This window comes from Scleropages formosus, chromosome 6, assembly GCF_900964775.1.
Source record: "Scleropages formosus chromosome 6, fSclFor1.1, whole genome shotgun sequence".
NCBI classification, from domain to species: Eukaryota; Metazoa; Chordata; class Actinopteri; order Osteoglossiformes; family Osteoglossidae; genus Scleropages; species Scleropages formosus.
In genome coordinates this window covers 28,760,320-28,784,775 of record NC_041811.1, presented here as the reverse complement: position 1 = coordinate 28,784,775, position 24,456 = coordinate 28,760,320, and the positions used below count along the sequence as shown (strand labels likewise).

The 24,456-nt window shown below is 45.7% G+C and overlaps 1 protein-coding gene across 1 annotated transcript; it reads left to right on the top strand.

The window, feature by feature from the left end:
• The first annotated feature begins 1,547 nt into the window (after positions 1-1,547).
• On the top strand, positions 1,548-23,265 carry fgf10a (fibroblast growth factor 10a). The gene is made up of 3 exons (XM_018751633.2): positions 1,548-2,064; positions 21,993-22,096; positions 22,987-23,265. Exons 1-3 carry the CDS (start codon positions 1,566-1,568, stop codon positions 23,176-23,178), a joined length of 795 nt encoding a protein of 264 aa, XP_018607149.2. The 5' UTR covers positions 1,548-1,565; the 3' UTR covers positions 23,179-23,265.
• The last annotated feature ends 1,191 nt before the right edge of the window (positions 23,266-24,456 follow it).

Sequence of the window (24,456 nt, the reverse complement as noted above, 5' to 3'; positions counted from 1 at the left end):
ACCCGAGACATGGCTTTCTTTGATCGAGACCCATCCAGGCATCTTCAACTGGCCTGGTCAATGTCGATCACAGGCCTGCAGTTCATAGTGGCTGTTCCACAACGGAGGGCGTTTTCAGAACAAACCCAACGATACAGTTCTCTAAGCATGAAATGCAAGCCATAACCTTGGCTGTAGTTGAAATGAGAATTGTAGTCTGCAGAATTTCTTCCCTGGGATGGGAGCTGTTTGTTAGACAGGTACGAAAAGGAAAAAAAAAATGGAAATGTGGATTTTTTCCAATGATATGTAAAGGAAATTGAGCAACACAGCCAACGCACTTGAGACCCACGTTCTTCTAAGGAGAATCCTTCGACACATAAGTGTTGAAGTTACCGAGTTCAGTAATTACCCACCACGTAACAAAATATACCTGGAAGTCTATTTATCGTTGCCATACAATTTCATTCAGTTGCGATGAATTTGGAAGTGATGTGGCGAAGGGTTGAATGAAGGTAGGATCCGTGGTATGATGAAGCGGATCTTGGTTTATGGCTGTTCATCTTTGCGTAGCTGCTGGTATATTTTTGTTCGAAGTCACCAGGACGGTATCGCATACTAACGACATGGCGTTCCTTCAGAGAACCGACAAGGAGCTAACGAACAAGACAGATAGAGGACGGAGATAGCAGGGAAGTGGCTGTAAATAAATAAGGAAACAAGCAACAATGAGCTCCATGTGTCTATGATAAGACTCACATGCCGAAGGAGCCTGGCTCCGGCAGAGCGCAAGACGAAGAGTGACTGAGAAACACGGGAGAGAGAGCAAGGGAACGAAGCAACGCCGCCTTCCCTGACACTTCTCGCTCGCTTCTGACCTGCCCCGCTCCTCCTGTGGGGGCTGGATGTCTGGAGAGGCAGAAGGAGGGTGGGAGGCAGGGAGGTAGTGGGGGGAGAGATAGGGGGAAAAGAAAGATAGGAGAGGAGGAAAAGAACTCTTTGCCTGCCTCTCTCTCTCTCTCTCTCTCTCTCTCTCTCGCTCTCTCTCTCTCTCACAAACACACACACACACATACACACACACACGGAGGCACACACACACAGATCTTCAAAGCCAAGTGTTTTTCATAGGCTGCTAATTAGCTAAAGAGATTACATGTGGGGCCCTGTGCGGAATAAATAAGGTGAGAAGAGTGACACGGCTCAGTCACTTGGGAAGGAGAGAGCTACTCCAGAGCGGCAGCCCAGCGACAGCGCGGGGAAAAGAGGCGCACGCATGCACGGAGGAGCAGAGTGAGGAGAACAGTGAGCCGAGAAGCAGGCAGGGAGAGGGGAGCAAAGTGAGACATTGAGTACCGAGCCCCAGACCTCAGCAGGGATTACTTGCGCTTTCCCCCTCCCTGTGGATTCTTCTCCTTTTGTAGTAGAATGGAGAGTTTTTTTCAGTGAAAACTTTTCCTCGTCCCGCGTCTCCCTCCCGCTCTTCATCTCGCCGCGGCAGCCGAGCGCGAGGAGTCTCTGGCGGGAGCGCACGGTGTGGGGCGGGAGGCGAGTTTTGAACCCGCTGGAGGTGTTCTGAGTTATGGATGTTGACACATTCCTTTTGGGTGCAAGGAGAAGCAGCTCCGGGAGACCAAGCAGCAGCAGCAGCAGCAGCAGCAACAGCAGCAGCAGCAGCACTGACCGCGAACACTCGGGGGTTTGCTCCCTGCCCTCTTTCCCTCTCCCCACCGGCTCACCAGTATGCACCTTCCCCTGAGCCCCTTGGCAGTCCTCAGAGCGCTGGTACCATGTGGAAATGGAAAGTGAGCAAGAGTGCTGCCGTGTGGTCTCGCCTCTCCTGCCTGTCCCTGCTGCTGGCGCTGCTCCTATGCTCGCTGCCCGCGGCTTGCCGCGATGGCCTCCGGCCCGGTCGCGCGCCCCGCGGCACCAACTCCTCCGTAGTGGTGGGACGGCACGTGCGCAGCTACAACCACCTCCAGGGAGACGTGCGAAGGAGGAAACTCTTCTCCTTCCAGAAGTTCTTTCTTAGGATTGATAAAAACGGCAAAGTGAACGGCACCAAGAGCAAAGACGACCCGTTCAGTAAGTAACGACCGCTTCTTCGCTTGTGTTCATACCCGCAATAATATTCCGCTGACTTTCCGCTCGGGGCAAAAGTGTGAAATTAGACATTTGTCCACTGCGGTCTTGGGGCGCGTTGCCGTTACTGCTGCTACACCTCCTTTCCTCTTGTGTCCACGTGACGGAAAACTCACCGGTGTTACATGAAGCAAAATTTCATACGTTTTTTGCATTTCTATTCTTTGCGTGTTCCGTAACTGGCTCCCGGCCGCTACGGGCACGCTGTTTGCGCTTGACCGAACAAACTCTTATTCGCAGCAGATTGGCTGGAATCAATTAGGCGTTGCTCCGCAAGTGGAGGTTTGCGGGTTAAAACCATTTCGGAACATCTGGGCCGTTTTCCATGGTGTTCCACCGGGGACAGTAGCACGGCGCGCATTCTTGACATAGACATTATTACTTCTTCTGATGCTGGTGTCCCAGTACGGGACTGGCGCTGGTCAGTCCAGCGATCCTGGGACACACGTGGGTCTCTCCATGCCCCCGACCCCCTCCCTTTCCCCTTGCATTGTCATGGCTACAGCTGCCCTGGCCAGCACAGTATGCTGTGGCGTTCTCCACAGCTGGCTGCCACTCTCCTGCAAGCGGGGGCTCTGCCATGTGGAGACCATGTGGGGGCTGTGGATGCAGGCTGGAGCTCTGCAAGGCACAGACAAATTCCAACTCCTTGTCACTGCTGAGGGAAACAGGCCATTCTCGCTGCGCCCCAGACCCGCCGTTCTCTTAGAGGAGGTTCCGCTGCATTTTCAGCGCGGAGTCGCTGCCAATGTGCTGTTTGATAACGGAGAGAAGGAGGGCTGGCTCTACAGGTTTCAGAAGTTCCCGCTAGTCAGGGTCCACATGTGCCGGCAATGTGGCTGTCATTAAGTCTCGCAGTGTGCTTAAGGCACAAGAAATAATAGTAATAGCGTGCAAGACAGCTGCACTGCCACTTTCGGGAGGGGACTAACGTTCAGCCTAGACTCATACCTAAATTGCGCTTGTCCACCAGGCAGCGGTAGTGTTCACATCTGACAGCCTAACAGACCCAGATGATGGTGTTGCCTACAGAAGGTTTACCGGGTTTGTTTATTGGCCGATCTAAAACAACCGTGGCGTGGAGAAGATCCCTCCTTGGCTCTATGGGCTGCCGAGGGGGCAGGGGTGCTGGGTCATGGGTCATGGCGCATAGAGGTTGACGGAGGGCCCTAAATGCGAGGTTGTGCTGCGATCCAGCAGAGGGCAAAGGACATGTTTTTAATAATATCTCAACTCTCCTCTTCCACTTCAGAAGGACATATTTTTTTTTTTAGCAAACCCGTTCTCAGGAGTATAAATATGTATAACACCAACAAGTACTCGAATATTCCGCATTAGCAAATTCTCCCCTAAATTGCTTTATCATGGGCTCGTTTGGGAACGATCACACACTAAACACTCCCCAATGTGTGCTGTCGGTCATGTAACTTGTTCCCGCTTAAAGAGCCGTGTGTTTTCCATATGTCCGATAGCTAAGGGCATGTAATAGTGGACTGCGAGACAACACGTTGCCTGCTGTTCAACACTTCACTGGATGCCACCAAGGCTCTTATTAAAAAATGCATACATTTGCAATAAAAATTATAGAAGGTGTTAAGGTGGAGGAGGCAAGTTGTTCAGAGTTTACAAAGTTTTCACAGGTTTGTAAAGCTTCTGCTGGATGCAAAATGTGTTTGCGTTGCATTTAAGCTCTCTGAAACTTTCCATAATATTAACTGAAAAATTCTGAAAATTAATGTAGTATTTAAGAGGTGTGTGTATGTATGTCTGAAACCACTTGTCCCAAGCGGGGTTGTGGCAAACCGGAGCCTAAACCAGCAACACAGGGCATGAAGCTGGAGGGGGAGGGGGAAGGGACACACCCAGGACAGGACGTCGGTCCGTCACAAGGCACTCCAAGCAGGACTCGAACCTCAGACCCGCCAGACAGCGGGACCCAGCCAGTCCCGCTGTGCCACCGCACCCCCCCATATATATGTATATAGAGATGGTCCCTGATTTACGATGGGGTTACGTTCCGCAAAACCCATCATAAGTTGAAAATTTCATGGTCGAAAATGCATTTAATACACCTAATACACACCTCTGCGTGACAGAACGGGAGATGCGGATCATTGCTGCTGCCCAGCATCGCGAGAGAGAATCTCTCCGCATATTGCTTGCCCGGGAAAAATTCAAAATTCGAAGTACGGTTTCTACTGAATGTCTATCGCTAGCTCACCGTCGTAAAGTCGAAAAAATCTTAAGTCAAACCATCGTAAATAGGGACCACCTGTATAGTAAATCTTGACTGCAAGCTTTTTTTATTAGACAAAATTGGATGTTTTTGTCTTAGAATGTTTTGTGTCCGGATTTTGCCAAAGGTTGCTACAGAAGACATAATCTTTACTATTTGCTAATTAATTGATTGGTAGTTACATCAAAGGAAGAGAAGCAGATCTGCCACAGATGCGCCGATTTCTGCAATGTGTGACTCGTCTGTTGACCTGCGTGTGTGACCTCGCAAAGGAGCCACAATACAAAAGAGGCATCAGAGTCACACAATGGCCCCAGCGCGTTTGTTGCGGTCCGTGCTTATGATACGGCTCCTCAGCTGAGGTGCTGGAAGGAAGCCCCGTATCTATGATGTGGGATGTTGTGTGGGGATTAATCCATTTCCTCCCTTTCTATAGCCATCTGTTTAGAATTTCTCACAACGAGGAAGTCTCTAGAATAGATTCGGAACTGAAGCAGACAGCTGAAGTAGCACGGGGACCAGCAAGACAAAGCTCTTTAACTCACTGCCAAAATGTCTTGCTTGTTGCTTGGGCAGGACCCCAATGCAGGCAAGAGCTTTGCAGTCCATTGCATTTACGCTTTTACTCTACCGCAGTGTGCCCCAGGATGCGGGCATGTTGGAGAGCGTGGACGGGCAACACATGGAGATTACAGGTCATTACTGCGGTATGATGCCGCTTCCCTGTTGTGTTATGTGAGCAACATTGCGACAACGTTACATCGTACTCAGAAAAGCAGTACCGACAGGTGGACGCCTGGTCCCCTTGAGCACATTGCGTGTCCTGAGATCACCTCTGCTTTGGAACAAAACAGCATAGCTTTATGTGTGTGTGTGTGTGTGTGTGTGTGTGTTTGTGTGTGTGTGAATGACAGTTGCTTTGCAAAATTCCAGCATGTCAAGGAGGAGATGTTCAACTTAGTCACTCTGCAGCTAGGAGCTGTTCACACGTCCACAGATAAATAAAGAGCACATATTTCAGTGAGGCGTTCATCATGTCAGAGTGACATGCCGTCAACTTTGACAAATTATCACCATGACAGCAGCATGTTATTATGAGCCATTTTAAACAAAGCCATTCCACAATTTTAGCTATTTTTATTCAAACGGGTCTCATTTTAAACAAAGCCTTGCTCAGAAGTGGCCTGCCCTTGGATGTTCTGTCACTGCTCTGCCAGCCCGTGTTCGCTTTCTCTCCTCTTTTGTTCTGCTTTCTGTGAAGTGACTGAGCAGGAGCCTCATACCGTTGCTTCCGCTACGTTTCACCATCTCAGTCTAGGCTGATTTTAGGAAACTGATAATCTGACCGGGAAATGTTGTCGGTGGAATTATGGCGTTCGAGTCCTCTGCGCCGTCCAGGTGAGAACGGTCCTCAGAGGGGCTCTTTGTGTGTCGGATGTCCCGTGGCACTGCGCCTCTGTGTCTCCAGCTCTCCAACTAATTCTCTCTCTTCCCCCTCTCGCTTTCTGTGGTTTCCATAAAAGACCTGTGTATGTACCGTTTGAAACCCAACCTCATATGTATTGTTTGCCTCTCTTTGAGAACCCATCTGCCTGGTATCACAGTGTCAGGCCTTTCCATACACGACTCTGTGGACTAATGGCCAGGCTCTGACCCGGAACAAACAAACAGAGCAAACAAATAAACCTGATTTCTCTGATTTGCAGAGAGCTTCGATATATGGAAAGCAGGAATGTCACTGGTGTGTATGGTTTTGTCCCCAAGACACACTGAGCGCCCAAATCCCTGAACCCACAAAGGAATCTGTCCTCACCTTTGACTTTCTCATCTAGACTGATGGTTCTTGTATGTTCTAGCAGATGAGGTAATGAGTTTGTGAAAAATAGAGAGGGTTATTGTGCAAGTTATTATACTCTGAAGTCTCTCCACAGCACATAATGTGTCCACCTATATTCCAAAAACATAAAAAGCAACATGCATAAAGGAGCAATGTGAACATTTACATTTATTAATTTAGCAGATGCTTTTCTCCAAAGCAACTTCCAATGAACTCTATGTAGTGTTCTCAGCCCACACACCTTATTCACCACGGTGACTTACACATCTAAATACAATACTTACACTGGGTCATTCATCCATACATCAGTGGAACACACTCTCTCTGTCACTCACACACTATGGGTGAACCTGAACAGCATGTCTTTGGAGTGTGGGAGGAAACCGGAGCACCTGGAGGAAACCCACGCAGACACGGGGAGAACATGCAAACTCCATACAGATTGAGTGGGTATCAAACACATTCCTCTAACACCACCCAAGTGCTGTGAGACAACAGTGCTACTCCTTGTGATACCCACTGACATGTATTTTGCATTAATTCATTTAGCTGATGCGTTTCTCCAAAGCCACTTACAATATTAAAATACGATTATTACAGTTACAAGCATTTACACAGCTGGGTAATTTTTTTTTTTTTACTGGAACAATTAAGGGTAAGTACCTTACTCAAGAGCACTACAGCCAGAGGTGGGGATTGAACCTGCAACCTTTGGATCCAAAGGCAGCAGTTGTCCCCATGATCTGTAACATTAATTTTGTACTTACTGCTCCTTAAAAGCCTTAATGAGCATCTTTAGATCTTGACAAGTTTGATGGAGAATGCCAATGCACTGGGGTTCAACTGCCGGTTGCCTTCTGAGGTCCACGGTGCAGTGTTTTCCAATCATCCTGTCAGAACCAAGAGCTGTTCATCAGATGAGGGGTCAGTACCGAGGCCATGGCCTCACCTCACACCCCATTTCTGATCACTATAATCTGTCCCACTTGAATTAGTAGTACTGGGAACCCCGGGAACATTTATTTCTTCAAAGTGAAATGCATCTGTTTCTATCAGTTTCAGTGCTACAGCCAAATTTCCATGCTAAATGGTATTTAGGAACTACATATTTTAGCCTCCTCTAAAAGAAGACTTTAAATCAAAATTATTTTCTTGCAGTTATTAACAGTGCATATAAGTGTATGTACCTTTAAAAGGACTGTTGTAAAAGGACCTCATCGCATATACCAAAGATTTCTTATAACTTTTCAGATCTTCATTGCTTGGCAGAAATAATGTATTTCATCAAAAGTGTTCATATTTCAGAAGTATTCTGGGAAACAGCCCTCTTGAGCTCTTTGGGGAGTAGCAGAAGTCTATGATATTTCTCTATTTCCCCGAAGCTTGTGTTTGAATGTGTCTTGCAGTAAATGTTTACCTTTACCTTGCTGGGAGACTTTGAAGAACTTATCTACACAAGTTGGATTAGACCTTGTGCGGTCATCCCTTCAAGGTAAAAGTAATTTTTCAATTTAAAATTCAGCGAAAAAAATTGCTTCACACATATTTATTGAGTGTGAATTATTATTAATAGTCAATTATAAAATTAATTGTAGTGAAGTCACAATCAATGTAATATCTGCGTGGGGGGGAGTTATATTTGGGAAACAATGCTGTTTGTTCATTATGTCAGTGGATGCTGGAGGGACACTATAGTATGGTGGTGGTGGTGGTGGTGGTGGGGGGGGGCGTTGTACCACAACTCATTTGAACCTGCCAGTAATAGGAGACAAGCCTTTTAAAACAGTTATTATCCAAGATTATAGGGAATCTCTTACTTTCATACAAGCATATTTAATAAATATTATTCTACAGTCTTGGGCTTGAAAGGTGTTACTAGCTAAGAGATGTTACAATTTTATAAATTAGAAGCAAAGGGTCTTTAAAGCTCTTAGTATTAGGGTGCAGTGCTGAAATGCTTCTTGTAATGAAGAGATCTTTTACATCCAAGCCTGTTACCTGTGTGGGGTCACTCCTTCGTTTTCATTTTATATTCTATTGCAGGCTTAAACTATGATAGAGAAATTATGCTATTTTTTTAAATGAAGGCCAAAGCCATAGCAAAATGCAATTTTTCGCTTGTTTTGATTGTATTTCATAACAACAATCAATCAGAAATTTTACTACGATAAATTGACACATCTGCATTCTGTGTGTTTTCTGCATGCCATCTGCTTGCTCTTTTATCTGTTATAAGCCTGTATTCTGTATAGCGAGTATCTGTGCGACAGCAACCATACAAACACGTTTATCTGACACTTTTCTCCAAAGCCACTTACAGTATTGTAACGACCCGCGTTACTGGTATTTATGTGGGAAGGTGTTAAATGTAAATAGTTGCATTGTGGGTAACTTGTAAATAGTGTGTGTAACCACTGGGGGCACATAATGGGGTGACTGTGCCCACCAGTATTTTGGGGGAGAGAGTCTGGGGGTGCTAAGCAGGCTAGGAATGCTGCCTCCACATCCATCTTCGCCCCATCCAAACCCCCCAGTGCTGTGCACCACAGTATTAAGGTTACAATTACTGACCCCTTTATACAGCAGGGTCATTGGATCTATTACATTTACATGTATTCATTTCCCTCATTTACATTAATTCATTAACATTTACTTTCTCCAAAGTAACTTACCATGTTGAGCTGCCCACAATGAGTCACCCATTTATGCAGCTGGGTAACTTCACTGGAGCAATTTAGGGTATGTACCTTGCTCAAGGGTACTACAGCAAGAGGTAGGCATCAAACCTACACCCTTTGGATCCAAAGGTGGCAGCTCTAACCATCACACCACCAGCTGTTCTTCACTTAAGGAGTGTTAAAAAAAATAATAATATATGGTGCACAGTAATGCACTAACTGTATTTTCTATGTGATGTATGTCGCTTTGGAGAAAAGCGTCTGCCAAATGAATAAATGTAAAATGTATATGTAAATGTTAAAGAAAAAGGGACGCTCTGTAATCAGAAAAAAAAATTCCCAGAAAATGGCAGGAGTTCCCAAAATAATTTGCCCTCCTTTGAGGTTTTACCGCCCGCTCTCTGCACCTCGCCTCAGGTCCTGCGGCACAGCCTGCGTTTGTCATGAAGTTCTGCAGTGCGTTAAATGGAGAGCCTAGCTACATGAATGGTGGTGTTTCCACTCTGGCTTTCTATTGTTCAATGACCTGTGAAACCATACACACATCAACAAGGCTGACCACATCGACGTACAGGAACTTGGGAAAGATCAGACTCAGCCGCTCTATAGCACAGCTGTGGAATAGCATCATCTGCCGTATCTTCTCTGTGCTTCACATCTAACATCCTCAGAATTGTTGCTGTGATTTACACCTATCGAGCTCCTCTCGCCACCACCCACCCCAGCATCTTTCTTTATCCGCTCAGCAGGGGAAGGTGACAAGAGGGTTCCCTGCTTCTGCCTTTCCTTCTCCTCACTGCTCTGCGGGAAGCGGGACCACATGCTGCAGCAAGTAGCGTCTTGTGCGAAAGCTCACGTTCCCCGTCACACTAAATCACTCAGCTTTCACAACATCTCACTACTGCTGTTTTGTTGTTTTTTCCTCCTCCCCCCATTCTCAGTTTGCTTCATAGTTGTAATTGTTTCCTCTCCCCGCGCGTGACCAGAACAAAGCCACAGGGGATGGCGGCAAGCTAACGGATGGGGCGTGGCGCTCAAAGTGCCCGGCGTCTGCGTAGGCGTGTGCGCGTGTGCTCTACACATGCAGATGCACATGCATGGCACTCGCCTCCACCACAAGGACGGCCTTCCCCAAAGCCTGAAACCATGCGCCTTGTGTTTATAGGACCCATCCATGGCTCTCGTGGGAGTCCTCGACCGCATATGCAATAAAAGTGACTTACGAGGCATGGAGAAAGAGAAAAAGCTGTCATTGTCGGAGTTCTGTTTCACGTCATTTGACCTTATCGTTCAGATGATCTTCCCCATGTTTGGACTATAAATAACGTAAGTCGTACTTTATAGGCAAGTTGTATCTGTACCCTTCAGTGGTGTTGAAGACACCGGTGCAGACATATGCTTTGCCATTAACGTATAAGTACATTTTGTTTGTTAAGCAGTCATTTTGTTCCAGCCTGGGATTTTCATCTTGATGTTCTCCAGCCAGCGCTCTTCATCTTGTGGGAGCAAAAGGTCATAGACTAAGTGTCAACCTGTTAACTCTTTTGGGCTGTTTCTGTGTCTTAATCCGTTGAAATCTACAGTGGTGCTCTGAGGTTTGACCAGCATCTGCTAATGATGTCTACAAGTTCATGCAACACACCAACCCTGAGCACAACACAACATCGCATAGCTAAATGTTTGATTGAAGTTGTGTCCGAAGAAAACTCTTTTATCCCCCAATCGTTATGTCGCACTAAAGAACACGTATCTGAGTCATATTATTATACAATGTATATATTTGAGGATTTAAGTCGGGCGACATTTGAGGAAGACTCTGTACAAGAAGTCCACTTCTCCTTGGACCAGCCCTACTTCGCGAGAGTTTCGTTTAACTTTGTTAATGTTAGTCACAAGGTGATTTACAAGCGAGGAAGCCCCCACACTCCTCAGCTACATGTTGCTATACAGGTGGTCCCCGATTTACGATGGGGTTATGTTCCGTGAAACCCAACGTAAGTCGAAAATGCATTTAATACACCTAATACACACCTCTCTCCACATATCGCTTGCCTGGGAAAAAATCAAAATTGAAAATTCAACGCACAATTTCTACTCAATGTCAACCGCCAGCTCCCCATCATAAAGTCGAAAAAAATCATGTCGAACCATCATAAATCGGGGATCACCTGTATAAAACCGAAGGTTTAACCGAATCCTACATGAGGCTCCATCCTCTCAGAAGGTTGTTTCTTCAACTCGGAGCTTTGCCATGCCCTTTCGTTATGTGTGGCATTGTTGTTTGTAAGTCAAATTAATGGTGATGCCCTTGTGACTTAAAGTGGCCAAGTGGCTCGTAATCATTAGTCATCCTTTGAAGCTGCCCCAGTCATTATAATCACAATGCCAAATAACAATGCATCACACACCCTACAGCAGTCTTCATTAGGAATTTCTGATTTTAATGAGCAGTCTAGTCATTATCTTTGTCTGTATGGATCTCATTAGTGATGGTTATGGAGACCCAGTCGGAACGTACCAAACATTTGGTCCTTTCACTTCATTAAGGACTCGTTGGACATGTCAATAACTATCTTCTCATTCATTAGAAAATGGCTTTTCCTTGTTTAACACAATCAGCTTGGAGAATGATACTACATTTTGGCCATAGAACGTAGATGTGTAATGTTATAGCAAGAGTAATCTCCATCTAATGTGGTAAGAAGTTATAGCTGTACTGGCCACAGCAGCAGCTGTTGCTATCTACATATACTTCCTGTCCTCTTGTTACCCCCAGAAATGTCAACCTGGAGGTACTGTACACCAGATGTATGTCTGACCTTTGACTTCCATTGGGATAATGAGCATACTATTTCTATCTGGCTTGGTGAGAGAGAGAAATGGAAAGCTCTGTCCTTTGTGATTTCTGCATTGTCATTGAAGGGTTCCTGTCCCTTGGGGCTCCATGATCTGCAATCATAATGCCTCCTGTGAATTCACCTTTACAGGTTTGACCAAAAGTATGACCATTTTTAATTTTATCCACTGTAGAGTATATCGGACATGCCAGGTGACCGACTCTGAACCTATGTGCACAACTCAATAGGGATTTAGTTTTATTATACTGAGTATTTTATTGTCTAGATATTTAATTTCATTTTCTGTGTCAAGTTCAATTCCTAAGCAATGTATGGATTTAGAATTCTCTCCTGCGGTCAGTATTTTTGATCATACTACGATTTCTGGATGGTCAAGTTTGACCGAAGTTGCCACTCAAACAGAACTGATCATTGGTTCTGCAAGTATCAGTTTCCAGACAATCCTGTTGTTCACAACTCTGTTTAAAGCACCATCAGTCAAAGAAGCATTAGGACAGTCTGGAAATTGCCAACAGATTTCTTCACTCCACCACATTCTGTAATAATTTCACTGAACCAACCTCATCATCCAATGTGCTTCCCAGTTCCCCTGGGAGAACAGCATTGACTTCGCAGCCCCCCCACAGAACTATCTGCCCGTTCCTATTAAAACTGAAGCTTCCCCTGTCTCACAGTAGAGCAGTTCTGGACAAAAGTTCTGCTTTTGCTCAGCAGAGGTTTAAGGCCACTTTATCCTGCTGCTTATAAGGTAGCAGGCTACTCTGTACTGTCAGTTGATCAGTTTGGACAGAAACCCAGAAGCTCGTTGCTTGAACAACTTCAGTTTCCATGTTACTGAAAGCATGCACATCAGTCATTTAAAGGCAGGGGCAAGCAGTTTGGAGCACATCAACAAGATGCTCCCTAACAAAGAGTTTCAACGTTGCTGAGATGTTGCATTTGGCTGTCATGCTGTTCACAGTGTGGTATTCACTGTGAATTGTTTCGACCACAGATCTCTGGCTCTCTGGTTTGCCTCTAAACCACTTTACAACTTCAGTCCCGTTACTGCAGTGGGGGTTTTCCAGTTGTGCACCAGTCCACAGGCCATGGAGAGGTGGGCCTGTGTGGAGACAATGCCTGTGTCTGAGCCCTGGTGTCGTCAGAAGAGGCCGCAGAGCTTCATCTGGGTCCCATCATTGTCCTTCTGGAGTTGTTCCATCGCCAGACGTTTGAAACCACAGATTCCCTTAAGGCTCGGCTCAGGGGAGGGACTTGACCGCTAAGGTCGCCTTGGGTCATTTTCATCACATGCTCAGTACATTTGCTCTCTGATGGCTGAATGATAGATGCTGTGCTTGATTCTGATCATCCCAGAGGTCATGTGAGGAAGGCAGCCTTGGACCCATTTGTTTTAATTAATTAATGCATTTGTTTATTTGTCTAGAATGGATTAATAGAGAAAAGTATTTTGCCTGGAATCACTGGGCATTTATCAGCTTGCCATGACACAGGATGTTTATGAATGGGGAATCAGGGTACTGTGTACCTCTGGAATGATCAGGGTGTGCGCTATCCTAAGAAGCCAGACAAGAGTTCGAATTAAGTTTAATTTAATTTATTTCTACAAAGTGCTCACCAGAGTGATGCAGAGTGCTGAGCAACTGACTGCAGGTTACACAGAATGAAAAAGGTATCCAAAAAATGAGATTATGCTTTGCAAACAGTAGCTAATTAAACCGACTGGCAACTCATGAGAGAACAACAAAAAACTCCCAAGCCATAGAAAGGAAGAAAAGTAAAACTGTCAGGGTCCAAGTCTCAGTGGCTGCCCAGCCCCTTGGCATTTAAATGTGTTACTAGCGGACCAGCAGATGTAGTGTCTATAAATAAAAGGACCATTAAGGCTATATAGAAGTGGTGTCAGCAAATATAAAAGCTGTAGTCCAGTCCTTAGGCAACTAATCCTATGGGTCTCATAAAGCAGTCATCAAGTCCAAACGTCAGGTGGCTGATCTGGAGGGCGTCGGTGTGCAGTTGCATTCGCGGGCTTTCGGGCTGAATCTGGAGGTCCTGAGGGGTGCAGTAATGCCCCAGGAGAAATTGAAAAAAGGAAGACAAACGGCGAGTTCATTAATCGTGATAATCAGATAGGATCTTCAGACAACTTGAAGAGCTCATTTAAAAAGTGAGACTTCGATGTTGCTTTAAATACAGCAACGGAGGGGTTATCTTTGACAACAGCAGGTAGGACATTCCTGAATTTGGGAACCCTATAGATAAAAGGTGTACAACCTACAGTCATCCAGAAGAATTTTTGAGTGGATTTGGGGTGTATTTGGTGAGATCGTTGAGGTCGAATGGTGCTAGTCTCCTGCGTGATTTATAAGCGAAGAAGTGGTTTGAAATCACACCTACAAGTGTAGTAATAGGAGCAGTTTTGGACCAGCTGAAGGGGGTAGAAATGCAAGCTGGGTTGCCTGACAACAATGAGTCAAAGTAACCAAGCCTGCAGGATAAGAAGGTGTGAAATAAGTTTTCAGTATAAGATCCATAGAAGAAGTACTTTAATTGGGAAATATTGCTCCGGAGTAAGAAGCGGGTCTTCGTGACTCCACCGATACTGTTTTTAAAGAAATCTGCGGAGAACCATACACAGAGGCCCAGGCTGAGCAGGGTGGAAGTCCACGCTCTTTCAATGGCTTTCGCATCTGAATGTCTCTGTTGGACTTTTTGTTCGACGTGGTTGATGTCGTTGAGGAGGAGCAGAAACGCTGACCAGGCGAGAGTCGTCACATTTTGTAAAAGGCGGGTGAAAGGTGTGAACCCTGTAACAGGCCGCTTTCGTTTTATTTTTGCTTTACTCAAGAGGGTCAGTGCTGAGTGAACAAATGAGGTAACGCGGTGCGGTGTGGATGTGAAATGCAATACCGGAGAAAGGAGGACGACGATCCAGATTCCGACGCACTTCTCTGCAAACACAATAGAGAACATGAGCATCAGGCCTGGAGCGTGACCTTCAGTATGTTTAAGAGTGGTGGGCTGTGTGTGGGTGTGAACTTTTTGTGCCTGTGTGTACAGTATGTGTGTGCGTGTGTGTGTGCGTGTGTGTCCCGAGTGACCACCCCCCCATCCCTCCCAGGGAGCAGCAGGAAGGGGGGTTGGGGGTGCAGGAGTTGGCCTGCCAGACCAGAGAGGGCTGAGGGAGAGGGGCGCATCTGGAGGCCCGGCATGTAAGGAGAAGGCAGGAATGCCAGTTAATTACCCACTGCGTGTGCATGGGGGTGGGGAGTCCTCAGGCAACTGGTGGCTAAAGCAGGAGTCCTGGATCTCATCTGTCACAGACCCTATATGCCACCCCCTACTGCTTTACTGGCCACTAATGCAGCTGGTTCCCACACCCCAACCTCCCCTGTTCCCATCACCATGGGTGCCTGGTGTGACATTTAGGAGGCTGGAGCTGTGAGTTCGAGGGGAACGTGGACAAAACCTGCTCTCGTGGGCTTCGGGTTCCATGCTGTCGCCCCTTGGTCCACGCGGAGCATGTTGCACCCAATAAGTCTTTTTTTCTTCGTACTGATAGTTAAAAAAAAAAATCAAATATGTAGAAAACAAGCATATTTTGTTGGTTTTAAAATTTTATTACAATCTATTATGATCTACATCTGCCTGCACTTTTGAAGATGAGCCCAGGTGTTTAATGAGCTGCACTAAATGTAGAGCTGCCACATATGCTGGAGAACATTGATGTACATTGATGGCATGGAAAAATGCGTTAATTAACCAGTGAATGAAAAACCCTGCTCATTAAGGGCCTTCAGACTCAGCCGCCGAATTGTTGTGAACGATGGGCCGAAATCTGCGCACCTACACAACATCCAGCTCTCTGTCGGCCTTGGGCAGCAGGCCTCCATCCTAGTGGCAGGCGCAACGGTGCCCTCAACTCTGAAACATCAACTCTTACGTAGAGAAGGGTCTTCGTTTTTGGTTTTCGTTGTGTTTTGACTGAATTTCTGGATTTTATTTAAAAGTTCCTCTTGGCAGCCAAAATTGACAAGTGCTTTACACTACGGTATTTATGCTCCTTTTACGCAGAAAGAATCGGTGTAGAAATTTTGACAGGGCAAAAATGAAAATGGAAAGCACGTCTTTTTGTAACATAACAAGATAGAAAGGGGGATAGGAAAGTGTGTGAAGCTGCTCTGAACAGCAGTGAGCCATGCTCAGTGTTTCCTTACATTGCAGCAGGCGGTGAAAATTTCGCTGAGCTGCCGTGTCAGGGCGGGCACAAGGCACGTGGTTTGGAGAGACCATATCAACATCATAAGTTCAACACTGAATGATATGCTGTCTAAACGAAGGTGCTTGAGTCAAACTATTCAAATATGAAAACGCATAAAAGGAAAACAAAATCGGACTGTTGAATCTGTGTTTCTGTGTTCATGAGACAAAGTAGTGTGTGAGGGGGTTAGGTATCCACTCTTGCTAAGAAGCATAAAGAAAAAAACAGAATAAATATTATTTTTCCCTGACTGATGAATATGTAAAAAATGACACTTCCGTGATTTATTTGTTAGTAACATTTTTCTGCTGCTGCTCTAGAAATCACAGTACTGGAAATACCAGTGTTGCCCCAGTGTTGGGCCTGGGACCTGGGACCTGGGAAGAAGTCACTGGTGTACAGCAGCTTGTTGTAATTATGATTCTGAAAAACCTAAAAAACCCAGAAAAAACTGTGCATTTGAAGACAGCCAAAACTGTTTTCATGTAAATTATTGTATCAATACATGAAGAAAACCTTATTTAAGCCTGCTCCAATATGAGAATATACACACACACACACATTTTCAGAACCGCTTGTCCCATACGGGGTCACGGGGGAACCGGAGCCTACCCGGTAACACAGGGCGTAAGGCCGGAGGGGGAGGAGACACACCCAGGACGGGACGCCAGTCCGTCGCAAGGCACCCCAAGCGGGACTCGAACCCCAGACCCACCGGACAGCAGGACCGTGGTCCAACCCACTGCGCCACCGCACCCCCCTATGAGAATATAGTGATTTTCAAATTAAAATTTCATGGATGTCCCTACTATTGTTTTACAGATACATTTTTTTCTAATTTTAGAAGTTTTTTTTCCTTTTTTTAAATGTCTCACAATGTCACTAGATGAACTGATTTTATTATTTAAATGGAAAATAAGAATAAAGACAGAAAATGATCAGATATCACAATTATTCAGAATTATTCACTAAAGATGTGTAACATAAATATGAAATGGCAGTGACGCAAAAATTAATGAGTCGGACACATGAATTACCATTAATTTGCTACGCTCTGTGTAACTCAGTGGTTAAAATAGTGAAAATAAACAGGTTAAGTGGAAAAACAATGCGCACACACACACACACACACACACACACACACACACACACACACACACACACACACACACACACACATAGTACTGGCTGAAGCGCACACTAAAAAACTCTCTATTTCCCAGTAAAAGAGATCTAAAATGTCTTAAAGCCTCTTTGGTATTTTGATGTAAATATTTGTGCTTTTTGCGTACTAATTGATAACGATGTTTAGCTTCAGACCGGGTAACATTTGAAACTCTCGACCCATGTTATCAACATTTTCCATAATTTCAGTGTGGGAAAATTGGTGCTACCATGCATAGCTTTACTAAAGGATGTATTTCAGACCCACGCCGGCATTGTACCGTACTGAATAGCAACAACAGGGATCTCAGTTAAGCCACAGCAAGAAAATGCTAATGGTACGTGTAAAATATCCAGCGAGACTTGGAGACTGGCTTTTTAAATGCATCACAATAAACTATAAAGGCCTTTCATGCCCTCCCATGCCTCTCGAGTCTTCCCTCCAGCCCCACCCATAGCGGAGTCGTGAGGGTAAGGAGGTGGGGCTCTGACTGGAAGCCAGGCCTGGGAGAGAGGCCCATGGGGCCTGATCAAAAGGCCTGGTCCCATCACCATCAGATGGGCCAGCCAGCCACTATGGGGGCTTTAATGAGGGAGTTGGTCCTTTTATGGGCCAGCCAGCGGGGGGTCAACTGGAAGGAGATGGGCCATATGTCCCAGAGCTGGAGAGGCTCTTCTCTGAGCATAGATTCAGTCCAGCATGGTAGGAACTGGGCTCCCATGGGTGCCGCAACCAGAAAAGAAGATTCGGGATAGAACCAATGAGGATAAATACAAACACGAATGCGAAAGCACATGTTTTTGTTCCTCAGGCCTCCCACCCCAGGAACGCACAATACAATAATTGCCAGATGTTTGCTAACAGAAGCCTGAGCTTTCATGTGGAGGTGGGGGTGGCAATGGAGCTCGACAGCCTGAGACCACACTACGCTTTCAGGAATGGAGAGCCTGGTAGGGTTTATCTGCTCCATTCAGGCACTTGGCTTTTTAATGGCCACACAAAGTGATGCACTAAGCCACGCCCCTTGCTACAGGAAGAGGAGGACCACCAGCAGAGAACACTCCTTTGGGCCTTCAGAGAATCTGATCCAGTGTTACTTCAGCGCCGTGAAGGTTTCTATCCCACCTTGGACCTGTGGGCCCAGGTCGTTAGCCAGAGAGATCCTGAAGAACAGATCGTTCTCCTGTAACACCACGTCACGTGGAAGGCCATGGGCACAGCTCACGCGCGCGCATTGCCTAAGGAAAAAGCCGTAGCGGAAGCAATAACAATTATTTCAAGTTGGAGTCCGATAGTGGAAAATGATATGCAAGTGAAATGGACAATGAAATAGGTCAACGCACGTGATCATTTGACTGGAAGTAAAAAAAAAAAAACTTTTACAGAACGTTCGCGTCGCCTGTATAAAATGCGAGAGGTTTAAACTAACCGTTTAATGACAACGGGGCAGGTTTTTTAAATGTGCCACATAAAAATGTCTACATACAGGTGTTCCTCTTTGTAATGTCTGAAAAATGTTGATTGGGGAACACATTTTTAGTTTTTAGTTAATGCGCTTTAAATATCACTCATAAAAATGCTTCTTTGCAGTTAATGACAGGCCCCCGCAAGAATAAAAATCAAAGAGTCTGGCACTGCGCCAGCGCAGGGAATACAGAGGTGAGAGGTGAGAAATTATCCACCTGCATCACCTTTGGCTGAGCCCTGGGGTGCCACAAGCGCCAGCTGCAGTTTAACCCCACTTTGGTTTTCTGCTGTACGCTTCAGTTTCAACTGAATTTATTTTTGCATTGAACATGGGAGAGCTGCTAATGTAGTGGTCAGAGCTACTGCCTTTGGACCCAAAGGTTACAGCTTTGAGCCTCACCTCTGGCTGTAGTACCCTTGAGCAAGGTTCTTACCCTAAATTGCTCCAGTAAAATCACCCAGCTGTATAAACGGGTAAATGATTGTAAGCTTTGGAGAAAAGCGTCAGCCAAGTGAATAAACGTAAACATATGAGTCAAAGCAATATGCAAAAGTGCAGGAGATATGACAAGCATTATTAATAATGATCGTACGACATAAAATACATACATCAGCTGAAACAGCTTCTCCGAAGTGGGGTCATGGCAGCATAGGGTGCAAGGCTGGAGGGGGAGGGGACACACCCAGGATGGGATGCCAGTCCATCACAAGGCATTCCAAGCAGGACTCGAACCCCAGACCCACTGCACCACCATGCCCCCCAACATAAAATAAGTGTGGGGAAAAGAGGAGAGGAAGAAATGCCCCTAAAGCTAAACAAAAGATAAAAACCACTTAGGTTCTATAGTTTATTTGCTGCCTAACCCTTCTTGGGCATGTTAACACAATTAGGAAAAAATATTTTGTAATCTGTTTATGGAGGTCAGGTGGTCATCCAGACACCCTCTCTGCGGTCAGCAGTGATCCTCAGCAGGTCAAGCTGTGCAAATAGTGAGGGCTTACAGGTCTTAACGCAGCAAAGCTAACCCCAGGCAATCCAACCACCTACAGGAGTCAAAAGGGGTGAAGATCAGATAAAAACAAGTTGTTATGGTAACATAAAAACAATCAGTCAGCAGCACAAACAGGAACGCAGACAGCTGGACAAACAGCAGCACGGACAGGGAGAGCGACAACTTAAGCAGTCATTTCCTTTCTGCAGTATTGTGAGTACGCTGTAACGTGACAAGAGTGGGACTGGAACTCACTTCAGAGTAAAGCACTACAACAGCCAAGCGCGTTATAAATAAACACAGGCACCGGATCATCTGTATCTTGTACGGAAAGAAAAGTCTCCCTGATTTTGATTTTTTTTTTTTTTCTGAACATCGGAAAATACTAGACTCAGAGAATCCACGTAAATATTAAAGACAGATCACGGCAAAGAATGACTGAATTTGATTGTAAAAAGGTGAAGTCGAAATCTAAGGATGTAAAACTTTTAAATCCATCCGAGTCGCATGTTGTGTCTTGGAGTGAAAGAACGCAGCTTTGGCTGGATGTACCAGTTTATAAAGCAGGATACTTTCAGTGAAACAATAACGGGTGTTTACCGTGAACAAGGATACTACAGCAGAGGTGAGGATTTAAACTACACACCTTCCAGTTGCAAGACGTCAGCCCTAAACCCTATGCTACCTGTGGCCCTATAATTTGTATATTACTAGAAATCCTCTGGAGGTCCAAGGCCACCCTTTCTGGCCATGGCAGTAGTGACACTTCTGACATGTGCATTTGTCACAAGTCTAAGACCCATATTTCAGATCTCATAGAACATTCAGAGATCTGCAAGCAAAGTTTTGGAGGTGTAGGGTACATAAATTGCCCATTTTAGGGTCTGAGACACCACATCAGTTGTACCTTCAGCAGGTACCTCATCCAATGGCTGACAAGAGGAGGCCTTTTGGTGAGAGGGTGTTCCTCAGGCATGGCCTTTATGACCAATTCTCAGCCTTTGATGAGGGGATCATGGGGGCCTCCCTAATCCCTGTGCGTCGTCCTGTTCTCCCACCTGTCAGACCCCCTTGTTCCTGAACCGGAGACGGAGGAGGATGGCCTGGGGTGGCCCGGGTCACCTTACATCCCCACTCAATGGCTGGAACTCGATCCACGGCCTGAATGAAACAAACTCTGATCCCTGCATCAAGCTTTAGCCACAGTGCACGTCAGAGCTGTGGGACTAGACTGGGAACAGCGACCATACACTGATCGTAGAAAAGAGTCAAGGGCCTATTTAACGATTCATTCAAGTGCTAAGTATCTGTGTTTCGCTGGGATTCAGCTAAATAAAATGGACTTTTTCAGAGGATGCAAAAAGCTTTGTCCACTATGCCCCCAACAGTCCACATGGTGTTTAACACAGTAAAACACATCTTCCTCAGAGAACCCTGCCCCCTTCCAACTACAGACACCAGGACAAACCCAGTAAGCTTCACAATCTGTCAGAAGGTGATCCCTCCAACAATGTGGATCGAGCTTTCGGTCAAAGGTTCTTACTTTCTGAATCAGGGTGCTCTGATAGAAAAGACCATCAAAATCATGGGCTTTGATAAGGATGTTGAGAAGCCACGGTATAAGAGTGAAGTGGAAATCAGGTTGGGAGAGATCCGCAACTTTGAAATATGGAGAAAGAGCTGTCACTGCGTGAGTCTGGTTCAGGGACGCTCTAACAATGTGACTCATACAAACAGTCAAAACATTTTTACGGTAAAACACCAGCAACAACATTGAGCAGTTCTCAGAAGTCTGTGAAAGCCCCCAGCAAAAGGTTATGGGCTAGAACCATGGGAAGGCATAATCAAGTCCTAAAGTGAGGCTTCTCAATGTTGCAGATCTTTCTGGAATGCACTGTGAAAATGCGTGCTGAAACTGCCGTTAAGGATGACTGTGGCAGACCCATCACGTGGTGATTTACTGGCATTCCCTGACCACTGACCAATAAGAGAAATTGGGCCAACGCTTGGTTTCTTGAAGTTCTCCACAAATATGCTATATGCATTTTTAAAAAAAGACACTCTTTGATCCTGCTATCATTAAAACCCTTGTGGTATGAAATGGTAATTATAACGCAGAACAATCAACAGCCACACGGAACAGAGGACAAATTCCCGTTGGACTGTCCCAATGAACATCAGCCTAAAAGCAGATTTTATCTAATCATAAGAAACTGAAACAGATGCTGTCATCTATCGGTCCACTTCTTTAACTGAGCTGTTTCACAGAGATTGCTTATGACTTGAATATGAATTGCAAATGATGGTCTACTTAAGAGGTGCTAAGGTGCAGGATTTGTAAACCAATGTGTGCGTCTCTGTGTGTCTTCCTCCATAGGTGTGCTGGAGATCAAGTCTGTGGATGTTGGTGTGGTGGCCATCAAAGGCCTGAGCAGCAACTACTATCTAGCCATCAACAAGAAAGGCGAGCTGTACGGCTCGGTGAGTGTCCCGTGTCCTCGAGTCCATCTTTACATGCCAAGTGTTCCCAGTGCTCAGCACGAACACACGACACACACCCGTTGATAAAAATTAGGCCTGGATTTACAGACCCAAGCTAAGAGTGGAAAGGCACTGAAAAATGACTGCACACATATATCACTAAATAGCCTCTTGACTTATGGCTGCTTTCACGCCGCCAAAGAGCACCTTCATTTTTCCGTCCCTGGGCCTTTAAAAAGTACCTTGTGATGGTTTTAAGGGACAGTTCCACTTCGCTGCACTTGAATAATTCCCCACCAAAGCAAGCTTTAGCCAGCCCCCACCCGGCACGGTACCAACAGGGCCTTCTCATGAATAGTGCCATGCTGGTACTTAGTTCCATTCAAAAGCAGGCAACACTATCCACAGGTTCTCCTCTCTTCAAAGCGTCCGCTCAGCCCCCCTGACACCACTCCCATCTCGAGAAACGTGAGATGTCTGTCAGCACATTCTTTCACTCTTGCTCGCTCGCTTGCTCTTTTCTTTTTTCTTCTTTTTTTTTGCCATTTCGTATTGTGCGTTTTCTAAATGTTGCGTCTCGGTTCCAAAGGCCGAGACACGCAAACAGAGACACAAACATTCCACAGAGGTGGAGTCAGAGAGGAGGGACACCAAATGTGTGAGGAAGCTCTTCACGTTGGTTTCTCCTCATGGTGAATAAGCATCTCATGGTGGAACACTGAAACTTCATTGACCGCTTACATGAGGTCATTGAGGACTTGACAATCCTCTAATGAGAACAATGGTCGCTCAGTATTCCCAATGAGACTGGTAGAGTTTCTGGGGGTCCAAGGGGCGGGCTGCGGGTGTAGCTCTGGCCGTGAGATTTGAGACCTCCTCTTGTGTTGCAGAGGGAGTTTGGTGTGGACTGCAAGCTGAAGGAGCGGATAGAGGAGAACGGCTACAATACCTACGCCTCTGCAGAATGGAGGAACAAGAAGAAGTCCATGTTTGTGGGCCTCAGTGCCAACGGCAAACCTATGAGGGGCAAAAAGACACGGCGGAAAAACACCGCCACACACTTCCTTCCCATTGTGGTGTAGCAGTAACGGTACAGCCATGGTGACATAACCACGGTGACATAGTCATCGTGGTAAGGCCATGGTGCTGCACTGGGGAAAAGGAGCATTTTACTGCACTGAATTGACAAAAAAAATTTACTTCTCAACATTTTTCCCAAAAGGAAGGCACTATATAAAGAGACAGTTTGAACTGATACTTGCTGAGACCTACAGATGTCATATATTCTTTACTATAGTAAGTTATGTCTTGGCACAGGAGACAGTTTGAACTACTTTTATGTGCCACATAATGATGATGGACCAAACACAAAAGAGGATGTGAAAGAATGAAGGTTCACACAGGACTTCAACTTGTTTCAATGGAGAGCTGATGGACTAGAGGCACTGTGTGAGTATGACCATTTAGTCTATGCAATGGTCAACTACTCTAGAAACTCGCAGGAAGATTCGCACTTCAGTTCAGCGATCCTCGTCGACAGCTTGCTCGAAGGAACTGGGTGAGGTGTGGTGCAGATGGTTGAGATGGAGGAGCAGCTCAGACAGAAAGGACGGTGGGAAACTAGCACCGCAGTGTCAGTAACACCTATTGACTGAATGGTAGGCAAAGCCACTCCATTGGATAGTGACATCCTTATTGTCTGACTGCTTTTGAATAAATTATTTATTTTATCTAATATTTAAAAAAAAAAGAGTAAAGGACAAAGTCATACATGCTTCCCGTTTCCTGTTTTCCACATTGTCTTCTTTAAAGATCCGTCGGTCTTTTTCTTCCCGCCCCCTTCTACAGTTTATTCTTGTGTACACTCTGCACATTTTACAACAGCTGCATTTATCCTGGAGCTCTGAAGCAAGTGGCTGCTGGGCTGGTTGCTGGGAAAATGCGCAATCTAAGAGCGTATGATCTCCATGACTTGTACGGCTATGTTGGAGATGAAGGGCAAGATCATCAGGTCAAGAATAGCGATTTTTGTCTATTAGAGAGCGTGCAAAGCAAAGGTCATCCAGAGCTGTTTATGATCGAACATTTGACATTTGAGCTGTCAGTCAGGGGTTGATGGTTTACGTCTGTGACGGAACGATGTTTTCAATCAGGCTGTCGGGAGAGAAGGGTCAAGCAGTTTATTCTCAGTCTGTCCTGCAACCAGCTGCCACTTCCACTGAGCTACAACCAGCTTGAGCCCAAGAGCGCGGTGCTGGAGCTCATGTGGACAAAGGGGAGAACACTGGGGCATTGTGGTACCAAACCTGGAGCGAGAGCCCAGGTTTCCCTACAACAATGCATTCACTTTGTACATAATT